Source organism: Monomorium pharaonis, chromosome 6 (genome assembly GCF_013373865.1).
Source record: "Monomorium pharaonis isolate MP-MQ-018 chromosome 6, ASM1337386v2, whole genome shotgun sequence".
NCBI lineage: Eukaryota > Metazoa > Arthropoda > Insecta > Hymenoptera > Formicidae > Monomorium > Monomorium pharaonis.
Genome location: NC_050472.1, coordinates 21,938,595 through 21,954,245, shown reverse-complemented (window position 1 = coordinate 21,954,245; position 15,651 = coordinate 21,938,595). Strand labels below are relative to the sequence as shown.

The following is a 15,651-nucleotide window of genomic DNA, read 5'->3' as shown; positions in this document are numbered from 1 at the left end:
TGATAAAAGATAAAAAGCCCGTAATAGTCAGTTATATGTATAAAGCTAAATGAAGCATTAAACACGTCAGAGTACTCTTTTTTTCTTATGCTTACTTATGCTAATCCTTTGCTAAAATATTACCATTTTTGTAAAACATAAACGGTAAAGTAATAAAATAAATCAGCGATTGAAATTAAATCAGAAAAATTAAAATTTTTTATTTATTTAAAAATTTGTATATTTTTATAATTTACTGATAAATAATATTATTTAAAAAACAATAATATTATATTAAAATATCGAAATAATTAAAAATTGAAATAATCTTTGTCAAAATCCCCAAATGCTAAATTAACTTTGATACGTAAAAATATTAAAAATAAATCTCCTAGTTAATTATGAGTTTGATTATGAGTTTAACTACAATTTATTTTTCTGCACACTTTGCCTGTAATACTACAGAATATAATACCACGATACAAATTGATCTAACGCTTTGAATTTCGAAACTCTAAATTCAGAATCGTGATCAGAGATCTCGAAAGCCCCTGAATAATAAATTTAAAGGAAATTTAGTGTAAAGAAATTCGATGCGAAAGCCATGTTGCATTCAAAAATACATGAAAATGCGATTAATTTGAGCCTTCAAACGTTTCTTTCTGTTGCGTTAAATTTTGGGCACAGCTCTGTCTCAGTTGACGTGGAATGTCCCATATATGTTTATGTTTTTTAAACTGCACTAAACAAACATTTGATATACCTGTAATAGATGTCCAAGAGATTTTAATTTTGTGTTATAATAGAGAATATCTCATATGTGAATAAAATATTTTAATGTCATTATAAAAATTTTTAAAGGATATTTTTTTACAAAAGCCTTATTTAATGTATAGAATAGAATCAACCATATATGTGCAACAATGTATTGAAGATATGCAGTAAATAAAATGTTTTCGATTCTATTTAAAAGACGGAAAAATGTACAATGAAGGAACGAAATAATAGAAGTAAAACAATATGAGATGAAAAGGAAAAGAAATCGATTTATTGGAACATATTATAGTACATTTACAGCACACTTTACTTGCTTCCTGAATAAACGTGTGAAATGTTACGATCCAGTACATTCGACCATGTCTACCAGATATTGCACTCGATATCGATTGCATACAAATGATACCGAAGTCAAATAGCGACGTTCTGCTAGCATTTTCTTCTAGCACAGCTTAGGTGCGGCGGTTTCGACTGCAATGGCAGTTTTTTCTCCCGTGTGTCACCATTAAAAAGGATCTATGGAACCAAGTGTTCGTGTGTCTCCATTTTCTCAACATATTTCAGGATTAACCGCATAAACCCGTGTATGTCGACGGAAAACGATTGCTACATTCCATATCAAATAAATCGATAAAGCAAACGGAAACCACATTTCTGTTGCGAAATATAAAAATTATAATTGGAGACAATGAAAAAGTAGCTTATTTATATACAAATATTAATAGACTGGAGATTAAATATTTATATAAATTTATAATATATGTGCTAATAATTGTATTTATGGATTATAATTATAATAACTAATATTATTTTTCTATGAAAGAAAGAACATTAAAAACTGTAACAATTTAGAAATATTTTGCAACAAATTATATAACAATCTCAGATGACAGATATTGGAAGTAATATTGTGTGAGAAAAGAGAGAGAGTGAGAGAGAGTGAGAGAGAGAGAGAGAGAGAGAGAGAGATGTGTAAAGAAATTCCTAATGAAAACTTACCTGTCAAATGAAATTACGACGAGAGTAAAAACGCTGGAAGCTACGGTCACGTGTGCTACAAAGTTGTTGATGGTGCAATACACCATTCCGAAGGGCCAATTAGAGTTGAGGAGGAAGATAAAGTTGAAGGCGCAGTTGAGCAATGACATCATAAGATCCGCAACGGAAAGATTTACCAGGAAGTAATTAGTTACGGTACGCATTCTCCGATGAGCTGAAACACAAGCGAAAAATAAAGAAAAACTTAATAAAAGTCATATTAATGTTTTTATGGTACTTCTAAGAGTGTTAATGAAGATGTTAGATGTTTTAATACCCGTTGCAAATGCTCTTATTGTTTTTCTTTTATTTATTATTTTTATTTTCTACTTTTAAATTATGAATTATCCACAAGAGCATTATTGTAACTTTTATTATTTAAATAGCTACGACTGACAGTAAAATTTTCCGCACACGTTCCAGCCGCCTTCCGCAAATATTAAAATTCTGAACTTTTATCGTTGTAAGAAATCCGTCCGCGTAGACATTTTTAAAAATGAAACATCTGTACTTGATATCCTTTCTTTCCATCTCTCAGTTATTTATTTTTCAGTAACCATCATGTTGTGAAGCAAGAGTGAAAATCATTAAATTATTACATCCCATCGACTACGAAAAACCGAAGTTTACTTTTACTGACAAAGTGCAATGTTATAGCAAATATTATTTGTTAAATAATTAATTTTATTGTTTTGAACAATTAGCTTTTAGTTGATATAATTCTATTTTTGATCAAATTTCTCACGGAACGATGTTTTCAAAAATCATTTTGTTTTAACCGCTAAATACATTTTAACTTTATAAATTATAAAAGAAGGTCACTGGCATACTTTGTTTTTAGATAGTACTTTTTAAACAAAACCAAAATATAAAACGTAAATGTAATAGAACCTCTATGCCAGTATTGGGCAATCTTCCTCTACTAATGTAATAATATTTTTAATTAAAATGCTTCATATTGCATCAAACACATATTATTATTGCTATAGCCACAATGTAAATTATATTTTTATGCGTGCCTTTGTAATGATACATATATATGAAATAATACTTTCTGATATTACGTTGCAACGATATTTTTTCCTTTTTTCTATTACAATCTAAGAACTTTGTGGCTTAAAGAAAGTTGTTTTTACGGTTGGTATATGTATGTCTGCTAATGATACCTTATAACGCATAAATATTTGTGATGTAAACAGGCATTGTATACTAAATATCTATTTAAAAAACATTGTACAAGACATCGAATGCTTATTCAGAAGAAATAATGTGAATAAATTCGAAGATGTGTGTATGTGTGTAAGCGTTTGTGTTTTATATGTGCTTATATGTGTGTTCTTTACAGCAATCTATAGCTTTTACAAAAGATATTAATGCACTAGAAACTTTATCAAGTGGTATGTCGCAAGTTTGCAAACTTAGGAAAACTCGTATCATAAAAAAAAAAGAACTGTAATATATCTTAATAATATGATGTCAAAGATTTAGATGTGAAAAAAGTGTCAATAAAGACAAAAATGGGCTCCCTAGCCAAAATTTTGCGGAACCTGCTGAAATCAATGTTTTGAGTTTAAATATGTTTAACTTCGATTTTTTCAATCAATTCTGAAAATTTTTACTGATATCGAACATAGTTTTTCTGTAAAAACTGTCTTTCTTTTGGTATTTGATTAACATAAGTTAGATCCCCTTTCGTATGAAAACTATGTTCGATATTAATCAAAACTCCCAAAATTGATTGAAAGAATCAAAGTTAAGCATATCCAAACCCAAAACATTGATTTCAGTAAGTTCCGCAAAATTTTATCCAGAAGGCCGATTTTGGCCCGTATTGACTCTCCTCCTTTGAAGTTAGGAATTAGAAATTAATTTTGTACATCTTTATACTAAAAACGTACGTTTAAACACAGATAAAAAAATTTAAAAACTAATTTTATTTTTTTTTTATATTATTATATTATAATTATATTAACATGTTTATAAAAGTGTTTTATTTTTTTCTATAGATTTTATTATATTTTATTATGTTTATTATATTTATTACACACATATAAATAAAAAAAAATAATAGTGTTATAAATCTCTATTTGTTTATGTTTTCTGTGATTTAATTATTATTTCTAATTAGTCATTAAATTTTTTTGTAATTAGTGTAATAAGTAAATTTATAGCTCTTTAGAGGTTTTTTATGAAAACTGAAAGTGTTCTTGATGAATAGTGAGCTGACATCTATGTTTCGTCGAAAGGAAATCTTCACCAAACCTACAAATCAAGTTATTAAATTTTCAAAATACAATTTGTCTCTGCCAAACTGAACTTGATTTACGATGTTTCTGCTGCTTTGCAATTCATATAACAGTGAAAACAAATCTACTGACTAGCTCTGTCTATGTGTATTTGATGATATCTTTTAAATTATTTATCACTTTAATTATTTTTTTTGTTATAATATAATAAATCTTTTTTTATTGTCATTTAGAGGGGAAGAGAGAGAGAGAGAGAGAGAGAGAGAGATTCGTTTCTTTTTGTAATTTATTTCTTGTAATAAAAACACATTTTATATTTAAAATACGTATGTATTATTAAATTAATAGAATATTAATTTAAATTAAATTGCGACAATTAAATTACATGAAATCTTTTGAGAGATATTCATCACGTAATATATTTTATGAGTATTATTGGAAATCCAAATCGTTGCCACTTGGAATTTTTGCTTTTAAAATTCTTCGCGAAGTTGATCTTTCATAAAGCTCATGCGAAGTTATTATCAAGTTAAAATCTTGCATATAAAGAGAAGATATTTTTGCTTTATTAAAAGTTGTTGATTCATACGTAAAGCTTTGTCAGTCCTAAAATTATTTAAAATACGTATAGTAAAATAAATGTTTATTATTTAAAATAGCATATGAAATTTATTAATTACAATCACAACAACTAAAATAAAATAATATGTTTTCAAGAAACGAAACTACAATTATTGCTTCTCTCTTTAAAATTAAAATTTCTTTTTTAGGACATTCTTTATATAAGAAAAATGTAAAAAACTTTTTTATGTAAAAAATTTTTTTTAATTTTATTTTATATATTTAAATGTTATTAATATTTAAATAGAAGAAAGATATAAATATGAAATATACTTTTAAACCTTTATTAAAAGAAATTATACAAATTGAATATTTATAATTATTGTTAAAATCTTTGCAATAGAAAGATATAAGAATGTTAATAATGTTAACAATATAAATGTTTTTTGTCTATTGTTATATAATTTGAACATATTGCAATAGATAATTGAGCTTAAAATATTTCATAAAGAAGAACTTTAATTACCCCTATCAATTTGCTAAAAAATAAAGATTTTATAAATAATTTTTTTAAAAGATAATTTGTGGTAACTTTTCGAGACATAGACTTCTCGATTTACATTATTAGCATTACAATCAAAATCGATTGTTCGTAATAAACGTAAGCGGATTGCAAGCCTATCCATGTAGAAACTTCAATGTCGTGGAAATTTATGGTATGACGATTTATGGATTAACGATAATTCCATTAAAGTTTTGAAATTCGTCACATATGTGACATTAGATATTTGTGAAAATTAATAAAAGGTTGTTGATTTATTACATATTATACATATACATAGCTTATCAGCATCAAAATTATTTGAAATATGTGTAATAAGTAATAATAAAGAAGAAATGAAGAGAAAATAGAAACTATAGAAAAGGTAACAGCTGCAGCCAAGCTTTCTCGTGTTGAAATTTCTAGTAAACTAAAAATAAAAATAAGAAAGTTGAAATTGATAATTACAAAAATAAAATTATTAGTTTAAGAGGATGCTAAACTGCCCGACAAACTTGATCGATGTTGATAACGTAGAGTCGTTCGTTTATTTTTGTTCATAAAAATATGTGGTTTAAAATACAAATTATAATACTCATATCATAATATATTATAATATACCACAAGTCAACCACATGTTGCAGTTTTATATTGTGTATACTGAAAAAAAAGTAATATATTCAATAAGATATGTTATTGCGGACTGCCAATTACAGATATACTCAATACAATAATATATGCTATTGCAGTATCAACATTGTACTTGCATTAATAGCAAATATTAGTGTATTGAATATTTTATGCAGTTGGCAGCCCGCAATCACATATGTTATTGGCTATATTACATTTTTTTCTGTGTAACAACTGGGTTAACTACTTTTTATCAGTTAAGTGCATTTTTTATCGTCAGAAAGTTTATATATTTACCATTTCGCGTTGCTTTGAAAGTATAACGATACTGAATGCTAAAATGAAAGTACAGCGGTAATTTAATTTTTTTGAAATCCTCGAAGTGGTGCACAGTTAAATGTCATAAGTAGCATAATTAAGCGTTTTCTCTCTGCTTAAACCATAGGTATACATATATACAGAAACGTAAACTAAGCTCTTCTGTGCAACTCAGAAACTACGATAGTACATAATATTAAGCATAACAATATATATAATGTCTTAGTTAATAGAGGTATTTCAATTTAGTCGAAATAATAATGTTCTTATTATAACATAATCAAAATCTTACAATTTGAAAAAGTTTTTTTTTGTTTATAATATCAAATGGAATACATCGGATATATTTAATTAAATGTGAAATTAATTTTTACAGTAAAATGTCATTAGAAAAGCAATTTTTATAATGTTATATAATATATAATGTTATCTAATGATATATAATGTTATCTATTTTAGAATTCTAACGGATATTATTTGCTCGTTTCAATTATTATTTCATTGTTACAAGCGCATTCTTAATGAGTGGATTCGGTATGATTTGCTTTGATTTTCTTGCATTATCTTCATCATCATAATGATGGTTTAGTTGAGTCCGACCGTGCAGCAATCTGGAAGCTATTACGTTTATGCTAATTTCTACTGCCCAACGCAGACGAGCTCATGTCACTCATCAAACATATCTAATCAAGATAAGAATCTTGTGCAATCAGCTCATTAACCGTCTTGTTTGAGAGCGTTGCGTTTAAACTAATATAGCTATGACTCGACGCACTGAACATAGTATGCATATACGCTGTAATATTATTGTACATTAGTACAAAAAGTTCAAATCTTCTTTTCAATGCTGACCCATCTTGGTTGTTCGGAGGTGTTTCAAATTTTGCTTTTAACTTTTCCAGTATATATAATAATAATAATAATAATATTAAAGTAAATGATAATATTTATTTTTCTGTACGCTTGAATAAAAATATATATTCTCTTTTAATCTTCTTTAGCATACACTTTTGGTACAAATTTTTGTAAAATTACGTTATAGTAAATGCAGAAAAGTATTTATACACATTTAAAATAAATTTAATTTTCTTAATGCTTGTCTTTTACAAACGTATAATTTTTTTGAATTTACTTAATTAACACACATATATGCAAATATGTTCTAAAATAACTGAGCTATTTGTATTAACATACATGTTGTTTGTTTCATAGTTTGTTTCATTGCCTCATAGTTTACTTTTTAATTTCTCCGCAAATTATGTTTTATCAAAGTTATGCTACAGTACATATACATATATTTGTTTATAAAATATTGATTTAAAAAATTAAAGAAGTCTCATATATATTGAATATCGCGATGTGTAAATATAATTTTACACAAAACGCAACTTATTGAATTATTTTTATTAGAATATTACCAAATTTAGCCAAGTTAGATTTTGCATGTATTTCAAAAAACGTCAGTAATACAATATTAATTTTTTTTTAAGAATGATAAAATTGTATCAGTATTAGTAAATCACTTTATATCTATAAATATTATAATATTAGTATGTATAATTATAGAGCTTATATGTTATTACTACACGTAAGTGATTAAAGTAATGTTGACGTAACGATAGTAAATAATTCTTACTTTAAATAAATTCTAAATGCAATTTACTTACAACATATATATTTATATATACGAACGTTAACATTGTAAAAATTAATATAATGCTTTATTAATATATCCTTTTAATATAATATATTTACAGTACCTTTTTGTAACAATATTCATTGATTTATTTAACTTTTTATTAATTTTGCGTACGCCATTTGATTTTTTTATTTAATTAGTAATTATAAAATTTTAATTTCTTTCTATATTTTAAAAATTTTTGTTGAAAAAAGTGCAGAAATAATTAAACTACAGTTGAAGTTTAACAACGTTTAGCAAATTGACCACAATTTCTATAAACGTAAGCTAATGAACGGATAAATAAATCTTAACAGACATAATACAGGTGTTTCGAGGCTTAGCATAACAGCTATCATGAATATAATGTATTTTGTCCATTTGCGAACGTCAAATTCACTTATTGATTGCGCTTTGCATATGGTAATTTGCGGTGAGAACGGTAACCAAATTATATTGTGCAATTGACGCTATATAATTACACTTTATTTACAATATTTGAAGTTACTTGTTTTTTATATATAAAGTTCAATGAAAGAATAAATTTTCTCCGAAACACAAGTGGAATGATCCTCTACTCCTCACTAAGATGCAGTTTGGTGCTCAAGAGAATTGCGTTCGTGTATTCCTTTCAAAAGCTCTTCTGTTTCAAGTCGGTCGTCCTATTCGGAGCAAATTTAGCACGAAGTCGTGTTTGAGGTAACCCGATGGTGGATGTAAATTTGTGAATGAACAAAACTCTCCGCAAGAGCTTCCGATAGTGAAATATTTGTAAAATAAAATATTAATTAAATCAGATATATGTCATAGACAAGAATGATTGTACTTCAATCGTACATTGTTATGTACTTGACATTTTTAAAACATTATATTAAAATTGTAATTGATGTAGATAAATTACATTAGCTTTAAATAACAATAAAAATCAGTTTATATTTATTTTAATCTCTGAATAAAAATAAATTTGAAAAAATTTTAATTAATTGTTAAAATATATTACTTTTTATGTATATATTACTTTTTCATATTATAACATTTTGAGTTTTTATTTCTATAGGATATTTCATTGAATGAGTGAATTAAGTGAATGCACTTGTGTATGATTATATTAATAGATATAACGTGTGTGTATCTAAATTAATCCAAATGTTACACGTACATTAGATAATTAGAAATGCTCTTTGTGGGAAAATTGTATATAAAATCGTATTTAATTAATATATTATTTGATTGTATACCGTAAAGAATAATACTGATTTTATGAAATGTTTAATGCATTATATATATACATATATAACAACTTTTTCTTATAAAATGTTTAATTCACATATAAAAATATGAAAGGTACAAATTTTCTCATAAGTTTATTTCACGAAGACAAAAGATTATTTTATTTTTTATATTTTATTATTACTATGCTTTATTTCGTTATTTTTGTTTTGACAATCACTTCGTCTTCTTTTGTACAAATCTCTGTGGCTTTAGATGAATTGTTTGTTCAATACTTGTCGGTGCACAAGATCTTCAATTTTTACAGACTTATACTGCAAATATGCTTGCCTTCACTAAATAAAATTGTACATCTAACCGCAACTAGCACAATCGTGTTCGTTGAATTCTTTTTCCGCGAAACTTCGACGTGTCACTCAATGTGGATAAAGTTTCATTAACCCGATGTCTCTGTAATCACTTTTCTCGACTACGACACTGGATAAAATAAAAAACAACTTCCTTGTTTCTACCATTAAATTGAAATCTAGGTTCTACTATTAAATTTTATTTTTAGATTGAAAAAATGTTTAATTTAAGTGGATTATTTTTAATTTTTATCATAGATAAATACATAACACATTAGAATATTTATGAAGTAAATATGCACTTGCTTTTTCTTTGGAAAAATAATTTTTTAATTAAAAATTAATTTTTACTTTCATTATAAATAAAAAATAATATTATGTTTTATAAAATTTATTACGTTTGTATAATACTTATAATTTGAATAAACATGTATAACTATAAACAAATTTTCAAATGTATGCATTAATAATAATTTATAAAAGTAAATAGCACAAATAAAATACACAAATAATAAGACAAACAATTTGACTAATTTTGTACGTTCTGAATTCGTAATTGTATCTTTTAACAACATAACGTCCAAAATAATATCGACCAATATTAATTTTGTCGACAAAATAGAAACAGCTCCCACAGAAAAAAAGCAAGTGTCAAATTAACTTTTATATATTCATATAAACGCATTTATTGTTTTATATATACACAACAATATATAATCTTCTTAGAAGAATTTGAAAATCTTGAATTTCGACAATATTATAGCCTTAATTTAATACTATAATTGTCATTTCAAAAATATAATATTATTATTTATATAATTTTATTCTAAAAAAATTATAATCTTTGATTTGAACATACAGTATTTTCTATCTAACATTTTTTCATTTCCATTCAAGAAAATTATTCTTAAATAACAAGAATATAATTTTCTTGATTAAACTATATGAAATCTTAAAATAAATCTTTATTTAAGTAAATTTTTTTATTTAACGCAATATAACCTTATTTCAAGATTTTCATTTTGAAACTAAAGGTATTGTCAAAATAACAATAACAACCTTTTTTTCTGTGCTTTCGCTCGATTATAATTATTTCCTAATACGATGTACTCTTTAATAGCATATGTTTGAAATTCTATAACAAATATGACGTTATTACGAAATTCTATCAGAGAGAGTATATTATTTACATAACATTTGTATCACTCAAGAGAGATTGAATGTATTCGAAAAAATTATCAGTAGTACATTAACTCCGAAAATATCGATATGAATACAATGATGAAAATACCCGATTTTGCACACGTTTTATTTGTCTTTGATATAAAGGTTTATATCTATAAATCATAAGACTTTTCTTGGCGAGAACAAACAGCGAGATGAATTTCAATCCGATCTCCCTCGAGTACCTTAAAAATTTCCAACATACAGTTGAGAATATATCGGATTTGTATACAGAATAGGGTATTTCAGGTATTATTCACAAACATACAATCAATTCGTTAACATCAATTCTGAGTACGTATTAGAAACAACGAATATTGTTTTAGCACAATGTTTATAAGATACAATTTATTAGAGGCATTGATTAATATTCCTTTTTATAGAGATAAACGAATGCATTACAAAAATTTTCATAAATTATTTTATAATTTTTTAATTAGATTTTAATTAAAATCTCTTATTAGAAAGAAAATTTTTACAAAAAAATAAAACTTGATAGATTAATGAATTTAAGACTTGAAAAAATCATTATTTTTACCCAAAAAATTTTATTTATATAAAACTTTATTGAAGTTTTATTTACATTTTGATACCAAATACATTTCTAGATAACAGATAAATTTTAGTGCAACCTCGTGTGTTATCAGTAACCTGCATAATGTAATGGCTTCACAAATGTCATAAATTTAGGAAAAGGAGAAAGTTCTGCGAGTCTGTTTGCGTCAGAATCCATCTCAAACGCATGTTTTTAGGGGATGGATCGTCGTGACTGTAATACTGCTTAAAGCTCCTCCTCCCTTACGACAACCCTCCTCTGATATATTCTCAGCTATTACTTATCGCGACAAAGCGCAGCTTCGCCATTACAAATCCTTCTTTTCCGATACGGACAAGCTGTAGGATCAGTATGTCCGAGAAATACGGTTGCTCGTTATATAGCTAGATTTCTGTGAAATTTTATGTTCGTGCCATCCTGGTCAAGGCTCTTAATCCGCCAAGTCATTGAAGTTTTCCCACCTCTGATCGATAGAAACTTCCTCGGCCGTACTCGTAGACAATGCTCGCACGGTCGAAAAGTTTCATCACGAATTCCGGGGGGATGTCGAGAAGCAGTTGGAAATGATGCGTAAAACATTGCAGTTTCTTTGACTGATAAATTTCAGCTCGTAAATATACTTCTTCTTTATTGTCGCGTCGAGAACGGATTGCTTTAGTCCGCAAAAGGAAAATAACGTTGACATATCGATGAAGCAATAAATTTAACTCAAAGCAACTAATTTTATTAATTTTTGTTTATAACCCGCGTCTTACAAAGCACAAATTTGATGATACACGTATTTTGCATTATTGAAACAACTTGTAACTGAAAAACTGTGGAATAGAAAACTTTTGTATAATTGTTATTTTAATACATGAAAGTTTCAAATTTTCCGCGATTTGATCGTAGAATCTCTAATTTGTATAACTCTAATATTCTAATCTGTTATTAGATTTGGAGATAAGTGATAATTATTGGTCATAAAGAAAGTCTTTATTAGATAATATGGAATAGTATTGCAATAATGTTATATTCGTATACTTTATTTGTATAGATAAACGTTATCTTTTTAACTATAATTTATAATTAATATTGCAATATATTAATATATTGTAAAATTATAACGTATATTAATATTTCTTCTTTTGCTTAATTACTTTAAATATTGACTGTCTTTTGATTCAATAATAGAGTACTCAGTAAAAAATGGAATTACAGCTCAACATTTACATTGTGTACAACTTTATTAATATCTAATATTAAATTAAAAATTTAACGGTACATTTATCAAGGTACTGTTAACATTTATTAATGTGTGTGTGTATTTAATCAATTTTAGAGTCAAGTTTAAAGTTATATAATATATATTACTCATGATGTTTATAAAAATGTGTTAGTTGCACAAAAAAACGAAGAGAAACAAAACTGATAAAATGTGGCACTCACATAAAAATAATTTAAGAAATTAATTTAAAAAACACGATTTTTTAAATAAATCGTGTTTTAATAAAATTATATATCTATTAAAAAAAAATATTACAAAATATATGCAAATGTACCTACACATAACCTTTTTTTATATATTTAGTACTATACTGAAATATATGAAGCAAGGAATATAAACTATAGATTAGCAAGAGAATCGCCATCAACTCGAATAACTAACTTGATATAGAAAAATTTTGGTAAAAAAGCAGCATCAGGCTTGTTGAGATTTCAGCAAAAAGAAATTACATTAGTAAAAATTAGAAGATTTTTTTATTTGCACATTTAATATTTAAATAAGAAAAGAAGCAGTATATTATAAAATATTACATTTAACAAGCTTCATGAATGTTAAAACGTTTGCAATTATCGTACTGTTTAATTACCTACTTCCGAATATCATTATAAATAAATGTATCTGATTGTTATACGCCCGATGTGTACATACACAAACACACATACACACAAAATATATAAAGTGACAAATTTTTTTTATTACACGATGAAAAAAGTTGTCTTATAGCAAAGAGTTTAGCTAATCAACATCCATCAAGTTCACAACTTTATTAAAGAAATACTTAGTTCGAGAAAAGTTTAACTAATAACTTTCTTACTTATTGGAAAAGTAACGGAAAAATATTATATTGTATTAATCAAGTTTATAAAACCTCTGATACATGATTCTTAGAATACTGCAATATAAGGGTAAATGGCATACATTTTCTGAAGATTGAAAATATCAAATTAACCAATAAATCTACAGATTCTTATAAAATTACAATTCTGCCGATAAGTGTTATACTAACTTTGCTTTAAGTTTAAATTTATATAACTAGAAAAATTTTGTTTATATTATGTTATTATATAATTGTGTATAATAAATACAAAAAAGTGACATTTAGAATAATTAATTATGTATTATAATCAATTATTCTAATATATATTTTTTCATAAAATTAAATTGTAAAATAATAAATACATTTTAAAACATATTACGCCTACCAATTTTATAATTTTATGAAATTAACATGTATGACTTTATGCTAGAGTGTCCTTTTAAAACAAGAGAACTTTAAAATAAATCTTTCGTGGGCACACAATATACTTATATGTATAATGTTGTATAACGATGTAGACACCTTATTCAAGATTTTATAATATATGTACTTTTGTCATTGCAAATTATAATTTCATTGAAATATAAAATGCTGCACGTATCGTATAAACTCATAGTTACTTCTGCGGATTTGCCACAATTTCTAAAGGTTACGGAAACGAAACGGGCAAAAGAATAAAAACGTAACCATCAGTACCGGAATAATGGTTTAGTTTATTCGAGTGCTAACGGATAGATGTATATGTAAATTGTTAATGCTGATAAACCTCTATAATACAATACCAGTTTCAAAAACAGAGAGAGAGAGAGAGAGAGAGAGAGAGAGAGAGAGAGAGTTCTAATTGTGTGGAGGCTACAAACTGTTTTAATAAAATACGTGCTGGGAAATTTAATATACATTTACATGTTCTTTAAAAAAACGTACTTTTATATAATTATCGATTTATATTATATAGGAAATAACAACGTCAAATATTTATCAAAGGCTTGTCAATAAAATATGTCAATAAAACATGAGTTTAGTCACAAGACGTATCATATGTACAAAATTTCGTATTCATTATCTCTAAGATTTTAGAAACTAGGTAAATTAATTATCCTTCATTTGATGGCGTTCTGAAATTCACTATCAGTAGGTACTTAAAATCTATAATGTATGTAATGTGAACTCGATTTTCAATCCTGGCAATGTATATATCAAAATGTAGCTTATAAAACATAAATATATATAGGTATACATATATCTTTAGTACTCAAATAATATATAAATAATTGCATGTGTATATTTACATAGAAAGAGAGTATATGTGTCAAGAAAGGAGTAACATACAATGGTTTGTTAATAATCAATGGTATATTTTAATCTTAAATTTTATATATATTTATGTAATGGATTTAAAGTTGAGAAAAAGAGGAATTAATATCCAATATTTGTAAATTAAATATCAAATTTTATTCTATCATAAAAATTAATATTAACTCGTTAAAGATACTTGTAACTAAGAGTAATTACTGTAAAATACACGTAAACCCTTATTAAAAAATGTTTTCAAAAAATTTGAAAAGTTAAACTTGTTATAATATTATTGTTATAATTAATTTTTAGAAAAGATACTTATATTAGAATTTTTACAAATTTTTCTAATATTTTATTTTCCTAGGCGTGTGTAAAGATATAAATAAAATCAATAAATATTTCTAATTAAATTAGATAGTAGATACATATGTATTTTATTGTATATTTGTACACATAACTATTTGTTATACACTCTAAGCAAAAATATAAATCCAATATATATAGTTTCTAAAAAAGTTATAATAGTCTTTATCAATATTTGAGACATTGAAAATAAATTATATACTTGTTTTCTCTGATTAAGGACATTCATGTATATAGATGAAACAGTCAAACAACAGACAATAACTTAATAGTTTTATTTATAAAAAAATTAAAATATATAAAAAAGTAAAAGAAAATATGGACAATTTACAATAAATAAATTAAATTTTTTTACATAGATTTATCTTTTTAATTTATTATTCAATTGTTAATTGCAAAAAAGTATCTTGTGAAATATTGATACTTAAAAAAAGCAATTTGTAACAATATATTTTTATCAATTATTGAAAACTTTAAGTAATTATTAAATTTTTATTATTAGAAAATTAATTAATCAATTTACCAATTGTTGTTGACAGATGTTAAATCTATATCTAATTTTACAATGTCTGTCTCAGTTGTACATGAAAATTAATAATCCAACAATTCATAAAATATGTCTTTTATAAAATATTATAATATTATAATGTAATACATTTTATTTTAAATCAGTATTCAACATTTCGCAAAATGTTTCTGTTCAGAAAGTAGTACAAACATACATAAAACTTACATAAGTGCCTTGACTACTGACAAGTTGTCCTTCTGATGTAGATGATATGA

At 25.4% G+C, this 15,651-nt stretch overlaps 1 protein-coding gene across 1 annotated transcript in view; it reads right to left on the bottom strand.

Annotated features, from left to right (window-relative positions):
- LOC105832556 (tachykinin-like peptides receptor 86C) overlaps positions 1–15,651 on the bottom strand; it is a 43,102-nt gene that overhangs the window by 22,819 nt on the left and 4,632 nt on the right. Inside the window, exon 2 of the mRNA XM_012673631.3 lies at positions 1,756–1,969. Within this exon, the coding sequence (XP_012529085.1) occupies positions 1,756–1,969 (214 nt within the window). The remainder of the gene's footprint in view (positions 1–1,755; positions 1,970–15,651) is intronic.